The sequence below is a fragment of the Heptranchias perlo genome, chromosome 34, assembly GCF_035084215.1.
Source record: "Heptranchias perlo isolate sHepPer1 chromosome 34, sHepPer1.hap1, whole genome shotgun sequence".
In the NCBI taxonomy this organism is placed as follows: Eukaryota; Metazoa; Chordata; class Chondrichthyes; order Hexanchiformes; family Hexanchidae; genus Heptranchias; species Heptranchias perlo.
Window position 1 is genome coordinate 7,225,511 of NC_090358.1, and position 25,000 is coordinate 7,250,510.

Below are 25,000 nucleotides of genomic sequence, written 5' to 3' on the forward strand. Positions count from 1 at the left end.
AAAACACAACCGCAAACAAAAATGATCAGCTCCGTAGAACATTATATAACTAATTTTTTGACGCAGTGCAAACTGCATCAGAATTCCAATATCCTAACAATTATTCAAATAATTAAATATTAAGATCCAATAAAACTGCAAAAAGTGTATGCTGACTCAAGCAGTTAAATCTAAAGGCCTTGCAGGTAGGTTAGGACAATTTTTTTTGCACATGGCACTCAGATAAAGCAGTGTTTGATCACAGAATGGAATTATCCTATCCCTATAAATAACAAGCCCTATAATCAATGTCAGTCCATCCTGATCATATTTTTTCCTCCAAAGTTTTCTCCCCATCTATCCTGAAGGTGTTGACTCTTGCAGGAGTACGGTTCTACAGATGCCACCTGCCCTCTGGTACATTGTCCATGTGGCCATGCTTCGTGTGTGAGCCTGGACTGCAAGCATCTGATTATTGAGAGCAAGAGCACTGGTTGCTTCTCAGGCCCCACTCTACCCTAGCCTAACAATGCTAAGGCAATTGCAGTGCACCACACCACCTTAGCTGACATAAGAACATAAGAAATAGGAGCAGAAGTAGGCCAATCAGCCCCTCGAGCCTGCTCCGCCATTCAATAAGATCATGGCTGATCTGATCCTAACCTCAAATCTAAAGAACACAAGAAGTAGGAGCAGGACCCGGCCACTCGGCCCCTGGGCCCGCTCCGCCACCCACAGGGCCTTGACCGATCCGAACTCAGCTTCATGTCCAATTTCCTGCCCGCTCCCCATAACCCCTAATTCCCTTTACTTCTAGGAAACTGTCTATTTCTGTTTTAAATTTATTTAAATGATGTAGCTTCCACAGCTTCCTGGGGCAGCAAATAACACAACTCAGCACAGAATGGGGATTAAATATGGTACTTAGTCCTTGTGGATCAGCTCCATATTAAGAAATGTATTTAGCAACTGTGAATATTCAACAGCTTAAGCAAAGCCACTGTATACAAAAGCCTCATACTACGTACCACAGTGGCCAAAATATAGAAATACAGATGGCAGTGTCAAAAATAAGACCTATCGCTTAGTGAGCTACATTTAATCTCACTCTTTACTAGGACCTCAGAATGCTTTACTTTCCTCAGACTTCCTTTCCTCCTACAATTGACAGATTTATAACACCCAAGCACGGCATCACTTAATCAATACCTCACTTTTGTCAAACCGAGTGATGTCTTGTATTATGGGCTTTGGCTTTCACCTCGATTTCTCAATTTAAAAAAACTCAAGGTACCTTGGACCATAAGAAATAAGCCGTTAACATGGTGTTGGAGTCAAAATAGGGGATCTGCTCCATATCTAATACAACAAAAAAAAAAATCAGATTGTTAAGTTGGGGACTAAGCTGCTGAATTTATCGCCCACTTGCACCAGGTATCAGGAGCTGAAGTAATGCATGATTCCACTTTGATTGCAGAAATAATAGGAATTTAAAAATTGTTTAGATCTTCCCTTTCTTAGTAAGACATAAATGTTGACTTATTAACCACTCTAATAACTAAGCAAAAGGAACAAAACCTGGAAGAGAAAGACATTTAAGTTGGAAAATATTTAAGAGTTTAAAAAAAATTGTAAATACAGTTCAATACTTCATGACCTGATCCTTTCTTAAAAGTTGCTCACGTATAAACAAGACAGTGATCAAATCCAACATATTTCTGATTTCACAAATTTATTTTAAAGTACATTTCAACAATTTTTGGGTAAGTAAAGCTGGCATTGCTTAAACCTAACAGGCACAGAAAGAAACGAGGAACGCACCGCCTTTTGTTAAAGCTTCCATTTTAAAAGAGATTGCGACGAAAGGAAAGATAACAGTTGTCATGAGTTGTGTTCATCAAGATGAGGGAAGGTAGCACGAGGGAATGAAACACTTTCCCCTTCCAGACACCTAGTGTCAATGTAAAGCACTCCGAGGTCAGGTACAGCACAGGTCAGATGCACAATAAAACTTTATCTAGTCCACCCTGACAATATGTCTCTGCCCCTAAGCTCAGAAGAACGCCCACTGTAACACCAGGATGAAAACTTCTCCTTTCACACACCAGCCACAATACGGTGGTCTCTCTCTAAGATTGCTAATTTAACGTCAAATCAGAGGCAGCTCTGTGCTCTGGGCTTATGCCCACTTGAAACTCAGTGGAAAATATCCAAACTCATTTTGCTTAAGACCCTTACAGTGAGCAAAGAGAAATTTTCCACCTTTAGTCTGGTGCGGGATTCAAACCTGGTTCCAGAGATGAAAGACAGTACCCAAACCCACTGCACTACCTGGTTTTGCAGAGGGATCTCCTTTATAAAACGTCAATGCATCCACACACACACTCTAGTTAGTTAGTTCCTAGATCACAAATCCAACCTAGTAAAGGAAGAGTTGGATGACTGTCTTAGAGAAGAGCTTCTGAAGTATTGAACTTATCAATAGCTTCATAACTCTGAAAAACATTTAGTATATTTTTTTTAAAATGGATTCAGCATTACTTACATACAATGGAGCTTGATTTGGTGTAAGTTTCATGACACAGGATGCTGTAAGTAGGAAGAGAAAGAAAATAAATACATGCAAAGTTATTCTTTAAACCATAAAGTTATTTAGTAATATATTCAGTCATAAAACCTCCACTTCAAACAAATTACTTTGTTATATTGAAAATACGATTCCTTATACCATTTATTCCAGTCCCAAATATTCCTCATTGACTTTCAGCAGGATTTTCCCCAATACATTGCAGAACAGACTCCATACACCGGAATCCCTACAAACATCATGATATCTTTTAAGAGCTAAAACCAAATAAGCAGTTAGTTTATTTGGTAAACATACTGACTAGCATGGGACTGAATTATACAGACTGGAAGGTAGCAGGTACAATACAATTTACTGGGTTCACCCAGGCAGTGCTAAAATTGGTCATAGCGATCGCTGGATTTGGAGTGTAGAGGAAAATCAGCCCAGGTTCCTACTTCTGATCGTTATCCAGTAACCTCTGTTAGATGGCGTTCACACGTACACAAGCAAGTGTCTGCCCATATAGGATCAGGCTTTGCTTGTAATGATCCCCACCCCAACTTACTTATATATAGTTCATTTAATGTAAAAATCATCCCATCGTATATAGGGTAGAGAGGACATATAAAATAAAAATAATAAAAAGGATTGGATAGCGAGCCAGGAGAGGTGATTGAGAGCTTGCTGTGAAAGTTGGGTTGCGAGAAGGGTGCAAGGGTTGATAAAAGAGGTTTGAGCAGCCGAATCATCATGAAAAGGAGCCTTGGATTGTTGTTGCCTTCCGGGATGATCCTGGGGTTGCAGACGGACAGCCTGCTGAGCCCAATTAAATAACCTGCTGACACGCACGAATCAAGGGGGCAGCCAGTGCCTATGAAACCATCCCACAGCCTGAATTCAAGGTCTTTCAGGAGAGGAAAACAGGAAATTGGACAGGGAGGAGCAAAATATCAAAACTGGCGGTACAGTCAGTCTCGTTAGAATGAACACTTTCTCCTTTTCCCTTTCCACTCAGCCTCATTTATATTGGCCCATAAAAATATTAACATCGATACGGCCTCCTTCTATAAAACATTGCTTCCATGACCAATAGCGACTGGACTTGTAACTGGATGAAATGAGCAGTGTCAGGGTTTCTTTATCACCCACTGCACCATTTCCTTCCCTGGGTGGAACGATTAGCTACTGATGGAATTCAAGTGACAAATAGCCTTGCGGCTCGTACACCGGGCTGTCCCTCTGTTGCAGAAGCACATATCAATGTCAATTGTAGTCACTCTATTAGCTTGCTTTAAACCTCTGATACGAGCCCAGAATATTACTTCAAGGCAAGTAAGGAGAGAAGGACAAGAAAACACATTCAAATTAGGGAAAAGTAAATTCAAAACTGATCTCTAAATAATGCTTAAAAGATGATTAATGGTTGGAATAACCTACTAGACAAGGGAATAGAATCAAAGGCACCAAAGAGGTCCAAAATATAGCTGGATAGTGGGGCAAGCGAGTTGGGGTGCTAAAGGGATGAGCTTCAATGGTCTTGACTTTTACTTATGTTCTTATTCCAGATTACATAATGACTGCTTTTTTTTTAAAAAACGTCTAACACTTAAGTTTCATAATCAGTGCCCATGGCCAGAAACAGTATTGTCAAACTATATCAATTAGATTTTTCCTTCCTTTTCAAAGTTTACTGCAAACAAAAAGGAGCTGACAGTTATTTTCCAAGTGCTTCAAGTCACATTTAGTATCAGACACAGCATGGAAACCACTGAAAAAAAAGAGAACTTTGTTGCACCAATTCACTGTCACCTTGGGACAATAAGAAATGGTTCATGACACATCATTTCAAAAAGATCAAATCATTACTGCTACTGTGCAACAACAATTTTATTGCGACTAAGGCATTATAAAAAAGCCCATTGGGTAATAGACCTGTGGAATACATTACCTTGGAAAATACGGAGGTGGATAAACGTGTTCACAACATAATTCAATGCTTTTCTAGAGAAAAGGGTGTGAAGGATATGGTGAGAAGCTGGGTGAGATGGAAATTTATCACTAAAAAAAGGTTCAGGCTTGTTGGGCCCGTGCGCTTCCCTGCTCCTAGAAAATCTGATGTCCTTAAACCACCGCTTCATTAGAATGATGTGCTATCTCATTGAAAGCCGGATTAGTTTAGCTTACGGGTTCAAGTCCCACTCCAGGATTTGAGCACAATCCAGGCTGAAACTTCAGTGCTACATTGCTGGAGGTGTCTCAGGTGAGACGTTAAATCATTCTGACTGTTCGGGTGGATGTTCAAGATCCCATGGTACAATTTGAGGACCAGGGAGCACCATGGGATCTTATGTCCACCTGAGCCGACAAACAGGACCTTGATTTAACATTTCATCCAAAAGGCAGTACCCTCCGACAATGCAGCACTCCCCCAGTACTACATTAAATTGTCAGCCTACCTTACGCACCCAAGTCCATAATGGGGCTCGAATGCACAATCAACTGAGTCAAGCTGACCAAAGTACCAATTAAGCAACTGGTTGGTTCGAGATGGCTAAATCCAGGAGGCTGAAAATAAAGGCTGAATAAAAAATTACTTGAATAAAAAAGGACTAACTTTAGAGTTCAGTCTTGGCTTAGAATGCAATGTAAAATAAGTTCAATATAAGGGCTGTTCTATTATGAATAACCACACTCACTATAACAGCAGAGAGAAGGAAAGAAGGGAAGGAGGGATAGCAGACTACAGAAAATGAAATAAGGTAACAGCATTTCTTGTAGGTTTCTTATTTTCACCAACAATCTCTGCCATTTTTAAAATTCAATTTTCTTGAGTTTTTGAATTGAATTTCAAGTTCAGGACTGATGACAGGAAGCACTTAACCATACCAAAGATAAGTATCTGGAATGGGTTGTTGATAATTCTGGGGAGGGTTGTGCAACAAAAACTCGAATCTCCGAAGCAGTGAGATGCCACAACTGGGGGATTGTAGGTTTCTATGGAAGGGTCGGCAAGTTGGACCAAGAGGCCTCCCTCGTATTTGTAATCTTTGACCCAAGTTTACCATTCTATTGGTCCACAAATTAAACACAGCTTAGTAAGGGGTTGCATTCTATAAATCTGGAAATGTCAACCACCACTGCCTCATAGATTTTAGATTAGATTTTCTATTGGATTCAGTGCTGACATAACAGGTGCAGCCTGTAGCAATAACTATTGTGCAACAGTTCTGATAGAAACAAACTGTTAATCAACCTCAAGCCTTCAAGATATCATCAGGCCACCTAAATATCTTCAGCAACTACTGAAAATAAGGAAATGGCATTTCTTTAACATTTTCAATAAAATTTTAGCATAAATTTTCAAAAAACATTTGCACAGAATTTGATACACAGAGATTGAATATGCTGTGTGGGAATGGTGAGTGTATGGAATTCACTATCACATGGAGCGGGTTGAGGCGAATAGCATAGATGCATTAAGGTGAAGCTAGTAAGTACATGAGTGAGAAAGGAATAGAAGAAAATGTTGATAGGGTTAGATGAAGTAAGGTGGGAGGAGGTTCATGTGGCGCATAAACACCGGCATAGACCTGTTGGGCCGAATGGCCTGTTTTCTGTGCTATAAAATTCTATGTAATTTTATGTAATGCTGCAACAAATTGCTTTCAGTAACCAAAGTGTTAAAGTGCTTGCTTTATCTTCTATACACCAGTGGATTTTCAAGTTTTTCCTGTATGGGGCACACAGTCCCAGGGACCTCCTGTCCTATCTTCCAAAAGATAGTGTCAGTTCGAAAGCAAAACAGTACTCTCATTGTAGAAAACTTCCTTACAAAATGGTTAGTAACCCAACAAATACAGAATGATACAGAAATATGACCACAGAAGGACAGAAATCTGATGACTCAGGTACCCCGGGTCTCCTTGTAGACCTTCTAGGATGCAGGGACCCCAAACTGAAAAAATGCAAACTTACTCTATGCACAGTTAACACTCAAAACCTGGCAACAGCATACGGATTCTGTCAGCTTCCTGCCAAATCAATAAGCCGCACAGGCTAACCAGAACTCCAAAAGGAGGACAACACAACCTCCTTATCATCTGGAGTCTTCTAGTCTTCACAAACTAATATCCCAAATTCTGCACCAGGATTGCAGCCCCATGGTCTGCACTGAATCTTGTGACAGCCCTACCATTTCTCAGCTAACCAACTACAGATTAATAACATATACCGCTGATAACTGTTTCCCCATGGAGGGTCCTGATGACCCCGAACAAGTTATATCTCACGAAGGGGCAACGGCATTGATTAGGCCAGGCAGTGGTGACCATCGGGAAGGTAGAGTAATGATTAATATATGTAACCAAGGCCCTTTTGATTTCTCATTGCTCCGGAACCCAAATCTTATTTGTGTGAACGTAAGCATAAACTACATTGATGACAATCAGCTAAGACTTGGCTACAAAGTCCAGATAAATAAGGTCAAAGAACCACAAACATGACAATACTTGACCTGAGCACTGAAATAGCTGATAATCAGATGGAAGAATAGGCATTACTCAGACTCAGGTGATTGTTAGTTTTTATACCATCCATGTGGTCAAAGAACATTGTGACTTGAAAACAACTGTTACATAAAGACTAGCTCCAGAGCAGGATAACGGTCTTCAACCAGATGGGAGAGAGATCCCGACTGAAGGCTCTTGAAGACTTCTGCCATACTACCGTTCTCCGTCGTCCCACCTCATCGAGTTGCTGACTGCCGAGAAATAGTGACTTTGTCCAGTATTTGATTATCTCATCACTTATTGTTAAATTGCCTTACTTGTTTTGCCATATACCTATCTAGTGCCAGCTGCGACTGTCTTATACATGGTTCGGTATAGACAAAATAAATTGCTTCTGTTTGAAGTTACTTTGACTCTGACTGATTTGTTGAAGTGAATCACAACTCTCTTTCTCAAGCTCAGTGGCATGGACGTGGCCAGCCCCGTGATCGCATCCCATGAACTACTCCCCGGATTGCTGGATCGTGACCATCTTCATCAACCAATATTCAAAACAAGGCCACCAAAACGAAGTAAACCAAGGTTGGGAAAGATGCAATTTTCACCCATCAGCTAAAACCTCATTCGAAAGCTGTAAAAGCAATCAGCCACAAATAGGGTAGTTAAGTAATGCCAAATAAAGATACAAAGGCTAATATATAGATTTTTTTTTTAAAGTTCTGCTCACTCAATAACAGAAAAAAGATATTATTACCCTTGAGAGGGTTGAGAGTCATGCTGGATGATGATTCTAGGGATCAAGAATTTAAGTTATGAGGAAAGGTTAAGGAAGCTGGCCTGTTTTGTTTTAAAAACAAGAGATCCAACTCAAGTTTTCAAGGTTATGAAGGGAATTTGCAAAGTTGATCCAGGCACACAGTTCACTGTGGCTTAGGGCTGACATGCCAGAAGACACCATCTCAAAATTACAAAGTTAGGAGTAGAAAGTACATCAGTGGGAACTTTTTCCACAGCTATGTAGTACTAAGGTGGTACACAAGGCATTTTAAGGATTATTGAAAATAAGACACCTGTGCGTCAGGCCTGAATACTAGATAGCTTTTTGGCAACCAAAGGTATTAAGGGATATGGGCCAAAGGCAAGTACATGGAGTTAGATCACAGATCAGCCATGATCTTATCAAACGGCGGAGCAGGCACGAGGGGCTGAATGGCCTACTCCTGTTCCTATGTTCCTAACTCATTCACACATCGCCTCAGGAATGATGGACCTGGCAACACTCAGCAACCAGTTTTTCTGTCAACTCTTATGAGACAAACTTGGTTTACAGGAAAACCAGACACAGCAGAGTATAGTTGAAGGGTTGGTTACATCTGACATAGACAGGTTCCTAACCAGTCGAATGAACTACAGGTGAATGTTTGGTTTCCACAAGCCAGAGCACAGAATTATTTGAGAAAGTTGAGCATGATTTTGGGAGTAAGTGCAGATCGATGATCATGGTAATAAGGAGCTGGTTCAGCTGCAGTTACAATAAGCTGCAGTCCAGTTTTGGGTACCTGACTTTAGGAGGGATGCCAAGGCCATGGAGAGGGAGTAGAACAGATTCACCATGATAATGCAGAGACTTTAGGGCTTTAGTTATGTAAAGAGATCAGAGAAACTTGGGCTCTTTGCATCACAGCAGAGAAGATTAAAAGGAGCTATGATAGAGGTGTTCAAAATTATGAAGGGTGTTGATAAGTAGGGAATAATTGTTTCTACTGGTCAGTGAGTTGGTTACTAGATGACATAAATAAGATCACCACCAAAAGATCAAAAGGTCAGGAGAATGTTATTTCCATATAAACGCAGAGGATCGTTAGAAAATAAAATGCCCTACCAGAAAGTGGTGGGAGCAGAATCCAATATAGTCATTAAAAGCAAAGTGGATCAATATTTGATTTTAAAAAATAGATTTAAACGAGTTACGAGAAAAGTGGAGGGTAATGAGACTTTTGGAAAGGTAGCACAGATGTAATGGGCCGAATGGCCGCCTTCTGCGCATTAAAATTCTACAATTCAATGGAGGTATACAGTATAGTTGTGTGTTGATTATTTTACAGGATACATTTTTGCAATGCTGTAAAATAGAACATCAAATGTAACTGAAGACAAACTTACCTAGAATTACACACAATTTACATCAGAGATATAGGCCATTCTGCTCAACTGGTCTATGACAGCATTTACATGTTCCACACAAGCCTCCTCTTCATCTAACTTGTTTCAGTTTGGGATTCTCTAGGAGGCAGGCTTGTATCGCTTGGGTTTCACATCACCTGCAGTATAACTGCAGCATTATAAAGCAAACTTTTAAATTATAAAATTAAAATTTTAAAGTAAGTTCCCATGAACTTTAATTTCTAATGTCAGCAAAGAGCCAAAAGTACCATTTGCTCTTTGCTGAGATTACATCATCACTTTCACATCAACTCAAAACGATATGATAATCAATCCAAGTGATCGGGGACTACCAAACACAATAAAATTAAGAGGTATGTGACCTCCTCCAGGAGTTCATACAGAGTGCAGTATAACTCAAAATGTCACCGGAATTTGGACACCGATCATGAAGTATACAGCATCCAAGCAACTACGCATACAGTGCTCTGCCTACTCTCAATGTGACAATGGTGTGGAGCAGACAGTATAGGGTGAATGTTCACTTTTATCATTAGGCAAGAGTGGATCAGCTTTCTCCTTTACACCTGCCATTAATAGTAACAATTGGCCCCTATAACTCACTGTCGCTAGATCTCACCATTCTAAAGCAAAGGTTTTCAAAACAAGGTCCATGAAGCTCCGAGATTCTTGAATTTCTCTGAAATACTCTGAGCAGTGCCACCTCTGTTGCTATGCACCAACAAAAAGACAACTTTTGCAACGATAACACTGCTTCCCCAGGCTGCTAACAGCATGCTATTGAAGGCAGGACAAAGCACCCCCCCCAGGAGTCCATCAGTATTTGCAGGAGAGCCTTCCCACTGCATGAAAGCAGGCGCTGGGTTCAAACTAGAACCACCAGCTTAGTAACAGCAAAGTCACTTGTATTGTTTATTAGGATTCTGGCTACACTTCCATTATTAATAATACCAGCAGGTTTGTTAATGACTGATGAATTGGAATGGGCATTAATTCTAAATCTAACCAGATTCACACTGCAGCAACAATGAGCATTTGTTACATCATTCCTCTTTCGAGCTACTGGCAAGGCTCACAATTTCCATTTACTGAACGAGCACAAAGCACGTCCAGATCAATAGACAATAACCTTAAAGCCTTTCCTTTATCCCCATTACCACCAGTGTATTCAAGATGTGACATATTAAATATAGGTCCTGACAGTTACATAATAAAGCAAATGCACATAATCTTGAATTTCGTTTTGCCAATTTTCTCCCCCCCTCTTCTCCAGACAGCTCTGACTCTTGCTGAAGCACATCCCTCCAGAATTGCGCCCAAGGGGCCTTTCTTCCTAGACACTGAATGTTGGTAGACTATCAGATCATGGCCCAACCCAATTGTGTTCTCACTCGGTGTTCCCACAAAACACATTTTCCAGCATAGATAGATCCTGGATAAAGATCAGGAGAAGGAACCCATACCGATTATTGTCCCCTCCCTACCCCAGGGCTGAAACCACTTGCAACGATCGTAATGGAGCCCTGGGTAAGTCCAGCCAACTCAGAAAAATATTAGAATTTTGACCCAATTCATCCCCAGTGCGGACCGTGTCACAATCAGCAACGCACCCATAAAGTTCTGTCGAGTAATCATAAAAAAGACACTGTACATTTAATAAATCATTTAAGATAGTGGCTGGGCTACAGTGTGAATTTGGAAACAAGTGAAAAAAAACAACCAATGAGAACACGTAATATTGACGTGTGTTATACCAGGCTATTGCTTTTCAAACATGGAATAAGCTGGTGTAGGTAGAATGGAACCTGCAAATACAGGCGTTTCAATGAACACTGACCCTCCTGCCCAGGCATTCACTGATTTCGATAGGAGTAGCCCTTAAGTCAGTGCAATTTAGTATTGTGTGATATGCTTCTTGTGTGATACGCATAATTAAATCACTTCAAATTGGTCCCATCACTATCACCATCAGTGACACACTTGTACCCATCAGGACTTCATCCAAAACGGTAGCCAATATGGGGCTCACAAGCTACAAGGGACTCTTCCGTTGCTCAAGTGAGGCGCTTCAGTCTTTTAAATGATGGTGGCTCTCACTAAATGACCGCTACAGTCATGCACGCTGAACTCAAAAAGCGGGATACGTCATTTTCCCTTGAAGCAACATTTTCAGAGACGTCGAATCAGTGCTTAGCAGGGTGCAGCAGCAGTGCTTTAAAAACAGGACCAGGTGCAGCAGCAGTGCTTTAAAAACAGGACCAGAGCGAGGCCAGGGCTTCATAAGTTGCACCAGTTCATTGACAGCATTGGCAAGAGAGGAGCAGCATCCCGAGACCAGAAACAAATGCAATGCTGAGTACTTTGCTATAGATGAAGCTCAAAATCATTTCAGTATCAAAAGTATGACTGATAATGGATTGATGGGTTTCAGGCTTAATAACCCAAACCCTGAAGCCATGTGACAGCAAATGCTGTTTAATTGGATTCTGTTTGGAGAGTGAGGAAGTGAAGTAAAATCTGGTGTACAATAATATATTGTAAAAAATGAATTTAAGGAATTACTTGCTGTCCTCCAGTAGAATGTAAAAGTGAGCTCTCCTTGAAATAAAGGAGCACAAAGACAAAAGCGATGAAATTCCACTGTATTTTAATTGTCGGTACTGAGCTGAAGTCTCTCTTTTATGGAGATCAAAGCCCATTTTTAAAACACTTGCCACACAAATGTTTTAAAAATGGTGCTGAGCTGAATTGACAAGGCACAGTTCTCACCGTCGTGGACACTTGGGAACGAGTGACCTGATCGCTGACAGCAGGAGACATTCAGTTTCAGTGTCGCTCTCCCAGGACCTGAGCTGTAATGCAAAGTGACCTGAACACTTACAGATCTTTGTCTGATACAAATTTTCTTTATCGGACTCTTGAGCATTGAAAAGTTGGCCATCCCTGCCCCAGTGTTACGCAATCCAAACTATTCTTTCCAGAAATAACACAAGTTTGGAGGGACAAAATTTATTACACTGCTGGGTTATTTTCACAGGTCAGGTGGGAGACCTACTATTACACTTTATTGAAATACTAACAACATTTGAGCTCAAAACCGATCCAATTGCACATCATATCCTATAAATAAAGGTGAACGGTGTCACAATTTTATTACATTGTTGGTATTAGTGCCACAGCAATGATTAAAGCTGCAAGTTACTGTCATTCAAATTCCGGGAGTATACGGTCTGTGATCAAGCTCCCGGCATGTACACTGCTAAATCACTCTCCCTTAACCTAGAGAAAAACTTGTAGTCCCACTTTTTCATGGGATACGGGAGCCAGTTCCCAGACTCCAGCTACCCCGAATCCAAACTAAAAAATCCCCACTATAAAAGTAGCTTGGTGCTATATTTTTTGCATTAATGCACACTCAAAACCACCTCTCAGAGATGAAAGTATCTGCATAAGTGCACCCCTTTGATCATAGAACCATACATTGCAGAAGGAAGCCAGTCGGCCCATCATGTCTGTGCCGGCTCTTTGAAAGAACTATCCCATTAGTCCCACTCCCCTGCTCTTTGCCTATAGCCCTGCAGATTTCTCCTTTTCAAGTATATACCCAATTCCTTTTTGAAAGTTACTAGTGAATGCTTCCACCACTCTTTCAGGCAGTGAATTCACTCTTTCAGGCAGTGAATTCCAGATGATGTCCTCTCTTGCATTTTGTTTAACAGGAATTTCACTAAACTGGGCAGGTGTGCAAAGGGTTGTTATACATTTGCAGCTTGAAGCAACATAAAAGCCTCGTCAAGTCCAAGAGTTTTGAAAGGATTATAAGCTGCCTTCCACTAACGTGAGATTGAGCAAAGAACTGCTTTTTAAATTGGGCTTACTTTATCTAGGGCAAAATGAACAATTCATACAGTAAACTGGAACAGACAAAGCAGCACAGGTAAAGAGCGAGCTGAAATGTGTGCACGAACAATAGATGGTTATCTCCCAATCTGTGTACACCATGATCAAACCAGAACTTCAGGGTGCTTCTCACCTCAGCCTTGAACTGCAAAGCAGAAGTTAACTGCAGAGGGAACAGCTTGGTATTTCAATTATTTTGTTGCCCCATCTCTCGATATGAAATGCAATAAGAAAAAACTTTCCTCACCCACTCCCCCAACTTCCTTCAGTTATTATTTCTAAAAAAAGTCATGAAATTGTGGGTGCAAATCATGACCTTTTTTGGAGGGAGGATTACTCAAAACTATTTGCTACTCCTACCTTATCACCTGTTTCCCCCTCCCCCACCAAAAAAAGTTTTCCTTCATTACTCATCTTCGATGGCCAAGAAAGAGGAAGGCCAACTTTGCTCCGAGGCTTCAAACCAGACAGCCCAAGCAGCTGCAATGAAAATAATGCCACGCTTTTTTCCATGGGAATGGATGGGAAGCTGAGCCGAGGGATCAAGTTCCAAGCAACGGGATTGGTGAGATTTTAAAATCACAATACCTCTCATTTCCAGGACTAAGTAATGCGGTCACAAGTTACTGAAATTGAAAACAGTAAGGCGTCCCATGGGCATTTTCCCATGAACAAGTTGCATTTAGTCAACAAACACTCAATGTTGCTCGAGAACCATTAGTGAGATGCCAGGAGCACAGAGAAATGCCATTGCTGGCAACTTTCTATGCATGCGTGGACTAAAAGTAGCAGTTTGAGACATTTAGTTGTCATGACTCCAAAGAAAAACAAATAAAACATTGCATCGACCAACATCCAATGGTCAGCTTTACTTGTCTTCCTCCCATCCTATGATTTGAAGTGGTTAAATAGATTTACTGACAAATTATAAAACAAAAAAAAAATCAATTGTTTCCAATGTTTAATATTTAAAGTCAGGAGCATGTTATGATGCCAGACCTCCCTGCTGGATAACTATTTTCTATTTATACCATGGGTTTTTGAATACAGACACGTGCATGCATACACCATTAGAAAATAGGAGTACAATTGAACTAGATTTGCCACAGCTCAGCTTGACCTATGAAATCAGAAACCCTGAGATTAGGTACACTATCGCTATGGTTATGAACCATTTTAAATTTACTTTAAGCCACCTCTTAGCTGATGACACTGTGGTCATCAGGAGAATGTTCGTTTGGCACAAAATTATCCCCAGCACCAAGATGAAGGGTAGACTCTGAACTTTAACAGCCTTGTTAGGCCCATGTTATACAGGATAAAAGTAATCATTTTAAAATCATATATCTCATCCAGGGGACATTGAAGCATGTTGACTAAAGCAGCACAAACTGACTCCACTTTGTATTAGATTATTAAAATCACAATATCACTATTCTCTATGTAAAGAAACAACCTTAACTCACTCAAAAGCGAATTTTGGGCATGTCACCATAATTAATGAAAGCTTCTAACTTGCACGGGTTACCAGCAATTGCATGATTGGCCTGGTCAGCGGGGGGGCTTCCAAAGGACCTCAATAAAATTTGATTCCACTACTATAGTTTGCAAACTGAAAGTATCCTTCTGTGCACAAGTCCCACCTGTAGAAAACAGAGGCCACATGCTCAGTAATTAATTCTCAACATATTTTAGCGCATTTGGGAGAGGTCGTCAAATAATTCTCTACCACCTTTTCCAACATAGCTGGTACCAACTGTACTTTCTGAAGAGACAATTGTTTTTTCCCCCCAAAGAGGCTGAAATAAAACACAAAGTGCTCATTTTCACCTTTCTTTCCACCCTGCGCCTCCAAAATTTACAATACTTGTTTCCAATTAACAGACAAAAACCCCGGTGATGCCCATTGCCGCGGGTGCCTGAAATGATTAACTGATATGATTCACTGTACTGAAACAACCACTGCCCGAACCAGTCACTTGCCAGCACTGATTAACTAACGAATGCAGCATGTCCAAATGAGAGTACCAGACATTGCACAGAGCATAATATCTTACAAGCCAGGATTTGTAAAGCCTCAAATTGGCCAGTCAGTAGCCTTTACGCATTGCTTGGAGTGCTAAACACGATTGCGGAAAGGTTCTTTTAATACTTTAGTCCTGAGTACAACTGGCAGCCATTCTTTGAGGTTGGACTGTGAAGGGAAGAGAAAATAAATGTTGATTTAGCTTTTGCCTAGCACATCCTTAATTTAGAACATTCCTGGCCGGCCTCCCATCTTTCACCCTCCATAAATTTGAGCTTATCCAAAACTCTGCTGTCTGTATCCTAACTCGCACCAGGTTCCATTCACCCACTGCCTGTGTTCGCTGACGTACGTTGGCTCCCGTTCCGGGAACGCCTTGATATTAAAATTCTCATCCTTGTTTTCAAATCCCTCCATGGCCTCGCCCCTCTCTATCTCTGTAACCTCCTCCAGCCCTACAACCCTCCGAGATCCCTGCGCTCCTCCAATTCTGGCCTCTTGCGCATCCCTGATTTTCATCGCTACACTATTGGTGGCCAGACCTTCCGCTGCCTAGGCCCTAAGCTTTAGAATTCCCTCCTGAAACTTCTCCGCCTCTCTACCTCTCTCCCCTCCTTCAATACATTCCTTAAAACCTACCTCTTTGACCAAACATTTGGTCATTTGTCCTAATATCTCCTTTGGTGGCTCGGTGTCAAATTTTGTTTGATAACGCTCCTGTGAAGCGCCTTGGGATGTTTTACTACATTAAAAAGGTGCTGTATAAATACAAGTTGTTGTTGTTTGCTGCCAACATGACCCCCACCCTTCCAGCAGTTTTCCACAGATGTTCCTATCAATCTAGTGCATCCATGCATTATTGAAGAAAAATGCACATGGTCTACGAAGTATAGGGAAAAAAATCCTTTTTCTGACTCAGCTGGTAAGAGGAGGATGAAGCCACTCGGAGGGAGGGAGGGAAGGAAGAAAAGGAACTTGCATTTAGAAAGTGTCTTGCATGGCCACGATGTCCCAAAGCGCTTCACAGCCAACGAATTACTGTATTTTTGTAAAGTAGTCGCTGTTGTAATGTAGGGTACGCAGCAGCCAATTTGTGCACAGCAAGGATCGTGAACAGCAGTGAGATAAATGTTGGCCAGGACACCAGAACACCCTGCTGTTAGGATTGCCATAGGATCTTTTTCATCCATCTGAGAGGCAGCCAGGGCCTCATTTTAACATCTAAAAGACAGTCAACAGTGCAACACTTTAGTGCATGGTTTGTGGATGTCAGATGAGCACAGAATCGAGCTCAGCAGCAATTCTTCCAAAGTTGATGAGTTTGTTAAAATCCACTTAGAGGTGGGACAGTGGCAGGAAGTGGGCCTGTGCCAGCCTCTTCCTTCCTTCTTTTGGAGAAATTGCTCTGCTTTATAACATGAGAGTTACGCCAACAGAAACAGTTAGTGCCACCAGATAAAAGAGAGTATGTTAAACAATACCAATGTTTGGTGTTTGTTTTCCAATTTTAGGGAAGATGTATATTTTTTAATTAATAATTAACCTTCCCATGCTATACTCTTATCAAACTGGGCACTATGGTCAGATTCAGTTGGTAGCAGGCACTTTTCTGGGACAAAATACTGGGTTGAACCTGCATCCATGGCTTGAGAGCACAAACTAGGCTAATACTCTAATGCAGTACTGAGTGTGTGTTACATTGACTGAATTGCCATCCTTCAGAGTAGATGCTAAACCAACGTCCCATCTCCCTGCTCCAAAATCCCTCAGCACTTCTCAACTAAGAGCAGTGAATTCTGCAGGTGTCCTGGCCCACATTCCTCCCTCACTCAAGAAATCTGGCCAAAAAAACAGATCAACTTATTGCTGTTTGTTATGCAGGCAAACATGACAAGTCATTTTGCACCAACACAATTACTACACTCCAAATTAGTAATTCACTGTGTTAGAAAAGTTTTGACAATGCGATACGGTGTTATTAAAGTACGTGCGTTGGTTTGTTTTAAATCAGATGTTTCACTAAAGTAGTGATTGGTTCCCCCTCAGCTGGGTCATTCTGTGTAAGTATTCTGCATAATTTGAGTGTCAGTCTTCGCTCAGTGGTAGAACACTTAATGAATCAGACTTGACTCCACAGACTTGAACACATAATTAGGGCCAACACTTTAGTGCAGTGCTGCATTGTCGGAGGTGCTGTTTTTTTTTTAGATGAGACGTTAAACTGAAGCCCTGTCTGCCCTCTCAGGTGGATATCAAAGATCCCTACATTACAATAGCGACAACTTTACAAAAGTACAGTAATTCATTGGCTCTGAGGTGCTTTGGGACATCATGGCCATGAAAGACACTTTCTAAATGAGAGTTCCTTTTCTTCCCTCCGTCCCTCCCTCCGAATGGCTTCATCCTCCACTTACCAGCTGAGTCAGAAAAAGGATTTTTTTTCCCTATACTTCATAGACCACTTCTTCAATAATGCATGGATGCACTAGATTGATAGGAACTATTCGAAGAATAGCAAGGGGGTTTCTCAGTGTCCTGGCTAATATTTATCCCTGAACCAACATTAAAACAGATTATCCAGTCATTTATCTTATTGCTGTTTGTGGGACCTTGCTGTATGCAAATTAGGTGCTGTGTTTCCCTATAATGACTAAACTTCCAGAAATAATTCATTGGCTGTGCAGTGCTTTGGGATGACCCAAGGTCTTGAAAGGTGGGGTTCTTTCTTTCTTTTTCCTCCTGCCACCTCCCAGGACTGTCCTCTGGCGTGAATAATTTCTTGTAAAAGCAAGTTGGATTCACATACGGAAACGGCCAGTTCAGGCTTTTTTTTGGAAGCCAACAAGCATCTTCTCATGTTTAGCAGTAAACTTGCCACCCCATCATTCCTCACAAGACCACAAAATACATCCCGTGGAATTCTGGATGGAACAATATCTGACACTTTTAAGTTCCAGGAACTTCGGGACCAGGGTGAAGCCAGGGCATCGAGTCGCGAACTAATTAACTGCAGAGTCTGTATGTTAGCAATCTTAGGACATCCAGGGGAAAAAACACATTTTACATAGTGACTTTTCAATATTTTACATAAGAAATTAGAATTTAGAATTAAGACTTTTGTGGTGGCTTTTTATGAAGTCCTAAGTTTTATGATGAATCCTATCCACCACTGTGCAACTAATTAACACATACCTCTGCTCAGTGAGTCAACACATTACACTGTACATAAACTATTTATGGAATGTCATCAACCAGGGTTCAGATAGAGTGAAGTCAACATTTTTTTTTATATAAAAGTGTTTCAAGAGAGTAAGCAACGTGTGTTCAATGAAACATAGGTCAAAATTTAAACTTCTAGCACTTGCAAGTATCTTTATAACCATATCCATGTGATCCTATGGCAACCAAGGACAAACAAAGAAAGACCATTACCACGCTGTTCTCACAATCACAATGCTAATCTCTGTGAAAGCATCCTTTCTTGGAGATAGGGGAGACATATCTCGGAGAGCAGTGTTATGCCAAGGAAACAGATGTGGTTTAGTATAAAGTTTGACTCATAAGAGTTTCCAGTATGAGGAACATGGGCTTCGATGCATTATTTTAGTTGTGAAGGATGTGACTAAAACAGCACACAGTTAACTTCCTGCAGTTAGGTCAGATATTTTTAGCTCCTGTACCAGCAAGCAGCACATTTCAACAGACAAACTCGGTACTGATTCAAAGGCAGCTCCACTGAGATCAGCCTTTCGTACTCATCCCTGCAGCTGAGGAGGGTCGGAGAGAACAGAGGCGAGCAGGTTGGAGAGGTAAAGCAATGAGGAATGTACAGTCATTGGAGAATCCCCCATATGCCAATGTCTATGACCTGACTGAGGAGGGTGGGACATTCTTCATGTTAGGTAATTGATGTTGCATTGTGTTCTTTTATTTAGACGCATCAAAATTTTAGTGACAGAAGGATGACGTTTGGCCTGGTTACCTGCAATGGAATGCGACTTTGCCAGTGATTCTGGTGATTCAGATTTATAATTGTTACTTGCATTGAAAATTTCATCTTCGCCTATGAACCATTCCTGCCTAATTCTGCAGCCTGCATCAGCCCTACAGCCTCGCTTGAGCCCTCCAACACTGGGCTGCTGTGCATCCCTCCCACACCCCCTTCCCACTCTACCTTCAGTGGCACAGTGTTCAGTCATCTTATCCACACCACCCCCCCACCACCCCACCCCCAACTCTGGAACTTCCTCCCCAACAACACCCCTCCCTCCCATTATATTTTTTTCCCGGCATGGGCTCAATGGGCCGAATGGCCGCCTTCTGTGCTGTAGCCATTCCATGTTCAAAAGTCTTCTTCAAATCAATCTCTTCAGCCACCTCCTTTAATACTTTGGCACTCCTGTTTGGGTCTGACCCCCGACTGTGAAGTGCCATGGTACATTATAAGGGCCTTATAAATGCAAGTAGTTGCTTTAGTTGTACCTTAACTCTGACTTACATTTACGTTAAGCTAATGGGCTGAAAAACTTTAATTTTGTATTTCGCAAAACAAATGCAACCCATTTTCTTGTACACAGCTCTGCTCCTTCTGAATATTTGGAGTTTACTGTTATTCTTGGACTGAGTTCTGTCTGCCAAATTGTACATTTTTTACACTTACAAAACAAAACAAATAAAACTGAAATGTTTACACAGCGAGTGTCAGCACAAGGCTGCTTCCCAGACAAAAAACATCCCCTTTTGCTCACTGCAGATTCCACTGCCAAGTCTTGGACTCCAGTTCAGGCGAGAACAATGAGGCTGATCCCTGGCGTTAGGGGATGAACTGTGAGAAATGATTTGATAAGCTGGAGCTCTCCAACCTCAAGAGACATTTCAGAGGGAACCTTATAAATGGTAAAAAGGACACAGAAAGCAACTTTAAAACACTACTTTCAAATACAACAGGCAGCAGGACAGGAGGGCACAGGTTCAGGGACGTGAAGGGAAAGTCAAGGGCAGATGTCGGGAAATATTTCTTTGCACAGAAGGCAGTTGGAACAGGTCGTCAGGGAGGGCGCTTGTGGCCAGGATACTGGACTCACTTATGCAGCAGCTGAGGCAGTAGTGAAGATGGGAGGGTGGGTGATCTGGAAGAATAAGATCAAAACATCTGAACTAATGCGGTGATTGCCAACTTTAAGGGCTGTAGTGGCACCAGAGCTTTGCAAAAGAAAACAATCCAGCATCGTAAGGCTGTGAATAAGAGGGACACAGGCTGTGGAGTAATGAAGATGACAGAGAGTGGCAGAGAGGGGGTTTGGATGGATTGCTAACAATCACAGGAGAAAGGGTTCAGGGTATGAATGGTGGTTCAGGAGCTGCCCGCTGATCCCCCCATTAGCCATCACCCCCAGGATGAACAGTAGTGTTGTAGTGGCTGAAAAAGGTGTTGCTACAACATCCGCACAACGCAGGAGGCAACCGTTTCTGCTGTTATCTGCATGAGAAATATTTGGTGTAGCTTTCTGCAAAACTGGTGTCTTTCTGGAGCGATGGGATACAGGTTCAATCCCACAAACTCCCTTGAGTTGTTAATCTAAGGATTGTTATTGATTGGAAACTCAGCATCTGCCCACAAGGAGGACTAGTGGACATAACGGTCATTTCCAAACTGCGTTGACAGCTCTCAGACAATTGGCCAGAGCGCAGGCTGATCACTCTCTCTACCACAGAGAATGAGGAATTTAATTCTCAGTGCAAAAAAACCCAGAAAATCTAGAGAAATAGTAACTGCTGGAAATGCACAGGTCTGTCTGCATCCAAAAGAAACTAGCTGAATATTTTGAGTCAGGCCCTTTATCGGATGTAGGGTCTGTCTGCCTCAGAGTTTACCCAGACTACTGACCATACAGACCAGGTTAGCTCCTGCTGAATTAGCTGATCTCAGCTGCGCTATAATTGGCATCAGCACCTCTGCGCTAGAAGGGAAAATGAGCCAGAGATCCCACTCCAAATCACTATCCCTGCTGGAAATGTACAGGTGCGAGTGTCGGGTGAGGCATAGCTGTGATGCCTCCCACAGTCAAAAAGCCTCCAGTTGCTCCCTGTTCAGGCTCATGCATGAATAATGGCCAGGTGAACGCAGTGGAGGGTCCCTACGAGATCATACCTCAGTAAAGAGTCTACCACTTCGGAAGGAGGGGAGTAAAATTGGCAGTAGAGAGGAACAAAACTTCATCAGCTGTAAGGAAGGGTCACCCTAAACATTAACCTATCCTTCAGATTCTTATCAACCGGCTATACGTTTCCAATATTTTCAGTTTTAAATGGAATTGCAACTGGAATTCCCCCGCACCCAACCTGACCTGACCAAAAAACTGGGCCAAGCCAACAAAACTTGCATTTATATAGTGCCTTTAACGTAGTAAAACATTCCTAGACGCTAAAAGCCAATACAAATCAGATATCGCCAAGACTCAAACCCACAACTTGCTGTGACACTGATGGCTGATTACATGCGCTTGATGGTACATAATCCCATCACAGATTTATCCAATGTGCACACCACCATCTTTATCTTCACACCTATGCAACCCTGCCCCCTTCCCCGCCCATCAACACTGGTACCTTGCAAAGATAGATGGGAAGAAAAGCCTCTCCCTCAGACAGTTTCAGCACCTTGAGTTTTTTTTTAAAAATTTGAAAAAGTAAATGTATAATGCCAACATTCACGATTCACTTGCAAGTCCCATAAAAAATGCTCGCATTTGCCAGAAATGTAAGTTCCCTAAATAAAAATAAAATCCACAGGACTTCAGAGTGTTGCCAATGCTGTAACCATTGGAGGGTTATATGAGGGAGGGGAGGGGGTGGAGAGAAAAGGGATGCTCGAGTATTATTTGGGCAGAGAGCCAGAGAACACTCCCTATTCCCCAAGAGACCACCACACCACTGTGAGATAATGTGCTTGCATTTGATATCTGACAAACACAGAACAGTGACATGTTTTTTTAAAAAAAATCCCTGTTTCCATCCTCAAAAATAAACCAGTGTGAAAATTTTGAGGGAATGGAGTGATAAAACTGTAAAATGTGAGAGGCTAGCAGAGAACCGAAGAGCATGGGCTGGAACAGACTGTAGAGGTTGGGTCGGGTAAAACCATGGAGGGATTAGCAAATGATGACGAGCAATCTTAACTCAATGTTGTGTAAAGCACTTGGATTGTAAACCGCACTGTATGGGGAAGGGGAGCAAGATGCTGCATCAATGCACTGCTCTGCCACTTCACAGGTGCTGACCGACCAGTCAAGCATCTCAATCTGGCAGATAATTGCTTAACAGCACTGCAGAAAATCTAAGGAGGTTCTTTTATGTGTAAGCAAACAGGGCAAAAACAAACCCCTTTTCAAATTAATAAAATCATTCAAATAGAGTTGCTGCATTTAATTGCACAGCAAGTCAAAGATCAACTAAACAGTAAAACACTTGAGTTAGAGGTGAACTTGGCATTAATGGGCAGGAGCACCAGACTTGGAGAGGCAGCACGATAAACCTGCCTCTCTCTCATGCACACACACACTTATAAGTCTGTCACATACACATTTTATATCGACGTGAACCAGTTTCAGCTCCACACATACTAAAAACAAGTGCATGACTTGGGGTGCATAGATGCCAAACTGATATTATTTCACATTTTAGCAAGTGGTGTGCCCCGATAAGAGCTCACATCACCTGGGCATCACTCTGGCTGTAAGATAGCTGCAAGTTTAAAAAATCCTCTTGAAATGTTAGCAGAGGGCCTATCAGCTTATTAATGCATTACTAAAATTAAACTTCACCCACATTTGAATGCCAATGAGCAGCGCTTGCTTTCCCTTGCTAGAGACAATGCACAGCTGGCAGTATGACTCAGCTCCTGCTCACTAACTGGTACCAGACTTAAGCCAGGAGCTGCAGTGTAGCCGTGTTCTTATGGTGAGACTGAAGAGGATTAAAAGCAAATTGCCTTCAGCACGACATAAAAATTACCAAGAGTGAAAGCTCAACCACAGAATATAGTTGGAGAACAGTTGAAGAATGTGCACATGCCTGTGGTTTGCAGCTCCCATACTGCACGATATGCTTACTGCAGACAACCTCTTGCAGTACCTAAGCACTGCAAAAAGAAGCCATCACCACTGAAACATCTGAATGATTTCTGAAAGTTAAAAGGTATTAACTTACTGCACAGGAAAGTTTTCAGCTCCCTTAAGGAAGTAGACATTCATGGACACAGTAATTAGCCTTCACCTGACACCACAATCTATCTCCTTCCACTGCAACATGCAGTGCAGGCAACATCACAGCTCAGAAGCAGAGTCTTGATGTGCATCTCTCCATTGCAATGGTAACAGGTTCATATCCTGCAAAAGGGTCAGGCTCCATCTCTGATCATACAATAACTACGTAAGGCTCTACTGACCAGAAGCCACCCTCAATGACTCAGGGTAATCTCCGTCTACACAAACTATTTGAAGGTTCGACCTCTGGTCTGTGCTGAGCTACAGAACTTTAGCCAGGACTGCGGCAGGGGCAACCAAATTGGCCTTAGCATCCCTGAGCTAGGGCAAGGACGGAGAAGAAAAGGGCCTGAATTCCTGCTCTTTATTGCTGTACACGACCCCCGCTGGACGTGTCTGCTGTGGACAGCAGGTGAGCACAGGATCAGGCTTGGTGGTGAAGGTCTCCACAACCCAATAATCCGCCAACACTCAGTCAAGGCTTAAATAATATCCATTTGGGCGAGGCTTCGGAGAGTGACAGACACACGTGTAATCACACCCTAGTGAAGGGGCAATGCCTGTAGTAAAGGAAAGCAGAGAAAATTGGAGAAACAAGAAAAAAAAAGTGACCACCATCTTTAACCTGAATCTTACTGAAAAACACAGTTAGCAACACAGCAACGGGCAAATGTTTGCTACCTAGAAAAAAAGCCTTTTAATTCAAGCCCCATAAAACCCAATCTCACTCGCACAACATGGCTTCAAACCCAATTTAAGAGAAATCTGATTGCAGTCACTGAAGCAGTTACATTTCTGTTGCGCACTTGAGTTCTCTTGGCCAATAATTTACGGGGTGTAGCATAAACATTCCCTGAATATTCAAATGGTAATCAGTACCATCATATCTAAAATGTTATAAATTCCACTGTTGCAAAAATAAATGGACAGGGTCGAGAGCAGATTGTGTAAACAAAAGCTTACCTGTGGTACTGGAGTGCACAAATACTTAAATCAAAGGGCTTTTATACTTCTCTACACTTTGGATTGAAAATCATTTCACATTGAGGCGGCTTGTCAAATCACAAAGTGCCAGCCTCAGCATCTTTAGTATCTGGGCGTAGATGACATTTTCCCCCATTCAGTCTGCTTGGTAGATTAAAATAATCTCCGAAAGAAAAAAAATCTTTTAGGAGGAAGCCAACAAAATTACATCCACACACAGGTGGGTAATGAGCCGATATTCGTACTTCCCTCAGGGTCAGGCGTACAATAGAACCACATTCTCACTGTGCGCTGCAGTGAGACAGTGGATTAATGCATTATCATCTCGGTCGTGAACAATACAACACACGTGGCACCCACACTTGGGCAGAACTCTGCCGCCTTGTTTGACACTTTAAAGCATTAAAGGGCCAGTATAAACAAGGTCCAAAGAATAACAGAAATCCGCAACCCCCCCACCCAACCCCAGGCCAAAAAATTGCAAAAAATAAAGAAACAAGCCTAAACCTTCCAACTTATTGTAGAAATACAACACAGGCCCCTTAAGCAAGGAAGCACGAGACAAGAGGATTATCAGCTGGTTCTG

At 41.9% G+C, this 25,000-nt stretch overlaps 1 protein-coding gene across 3 annotated transcripts in view; it reads right to left on the bottom strand.

Annotated features, from left to right (window-relative positions):
• The window catches only part of akap13 (A-kinase anchoring protein 13), a 322,499-nt gene that overhangs the window by 236,171 nt on the left and 61,328 nt on the right, over nt 1-25,000 (bottom strand). For all 3 annotated transcript variants that reach the window (XM_067971374.1, XM_067971373.1, XM_067971372.1), the window contains exon 3: nt 2,525-2,568. In XM_067971374.1, coding sequence (XP_067827475.1) covers nt 2,525-2,557 — 33 coding nt within the window. In that variant the 5' untranslated portion in view covers nt 2,558-2,568. The remainder of the gene's footprint in view (nt 1-2,524; nt 2,569-25,000) is intronic.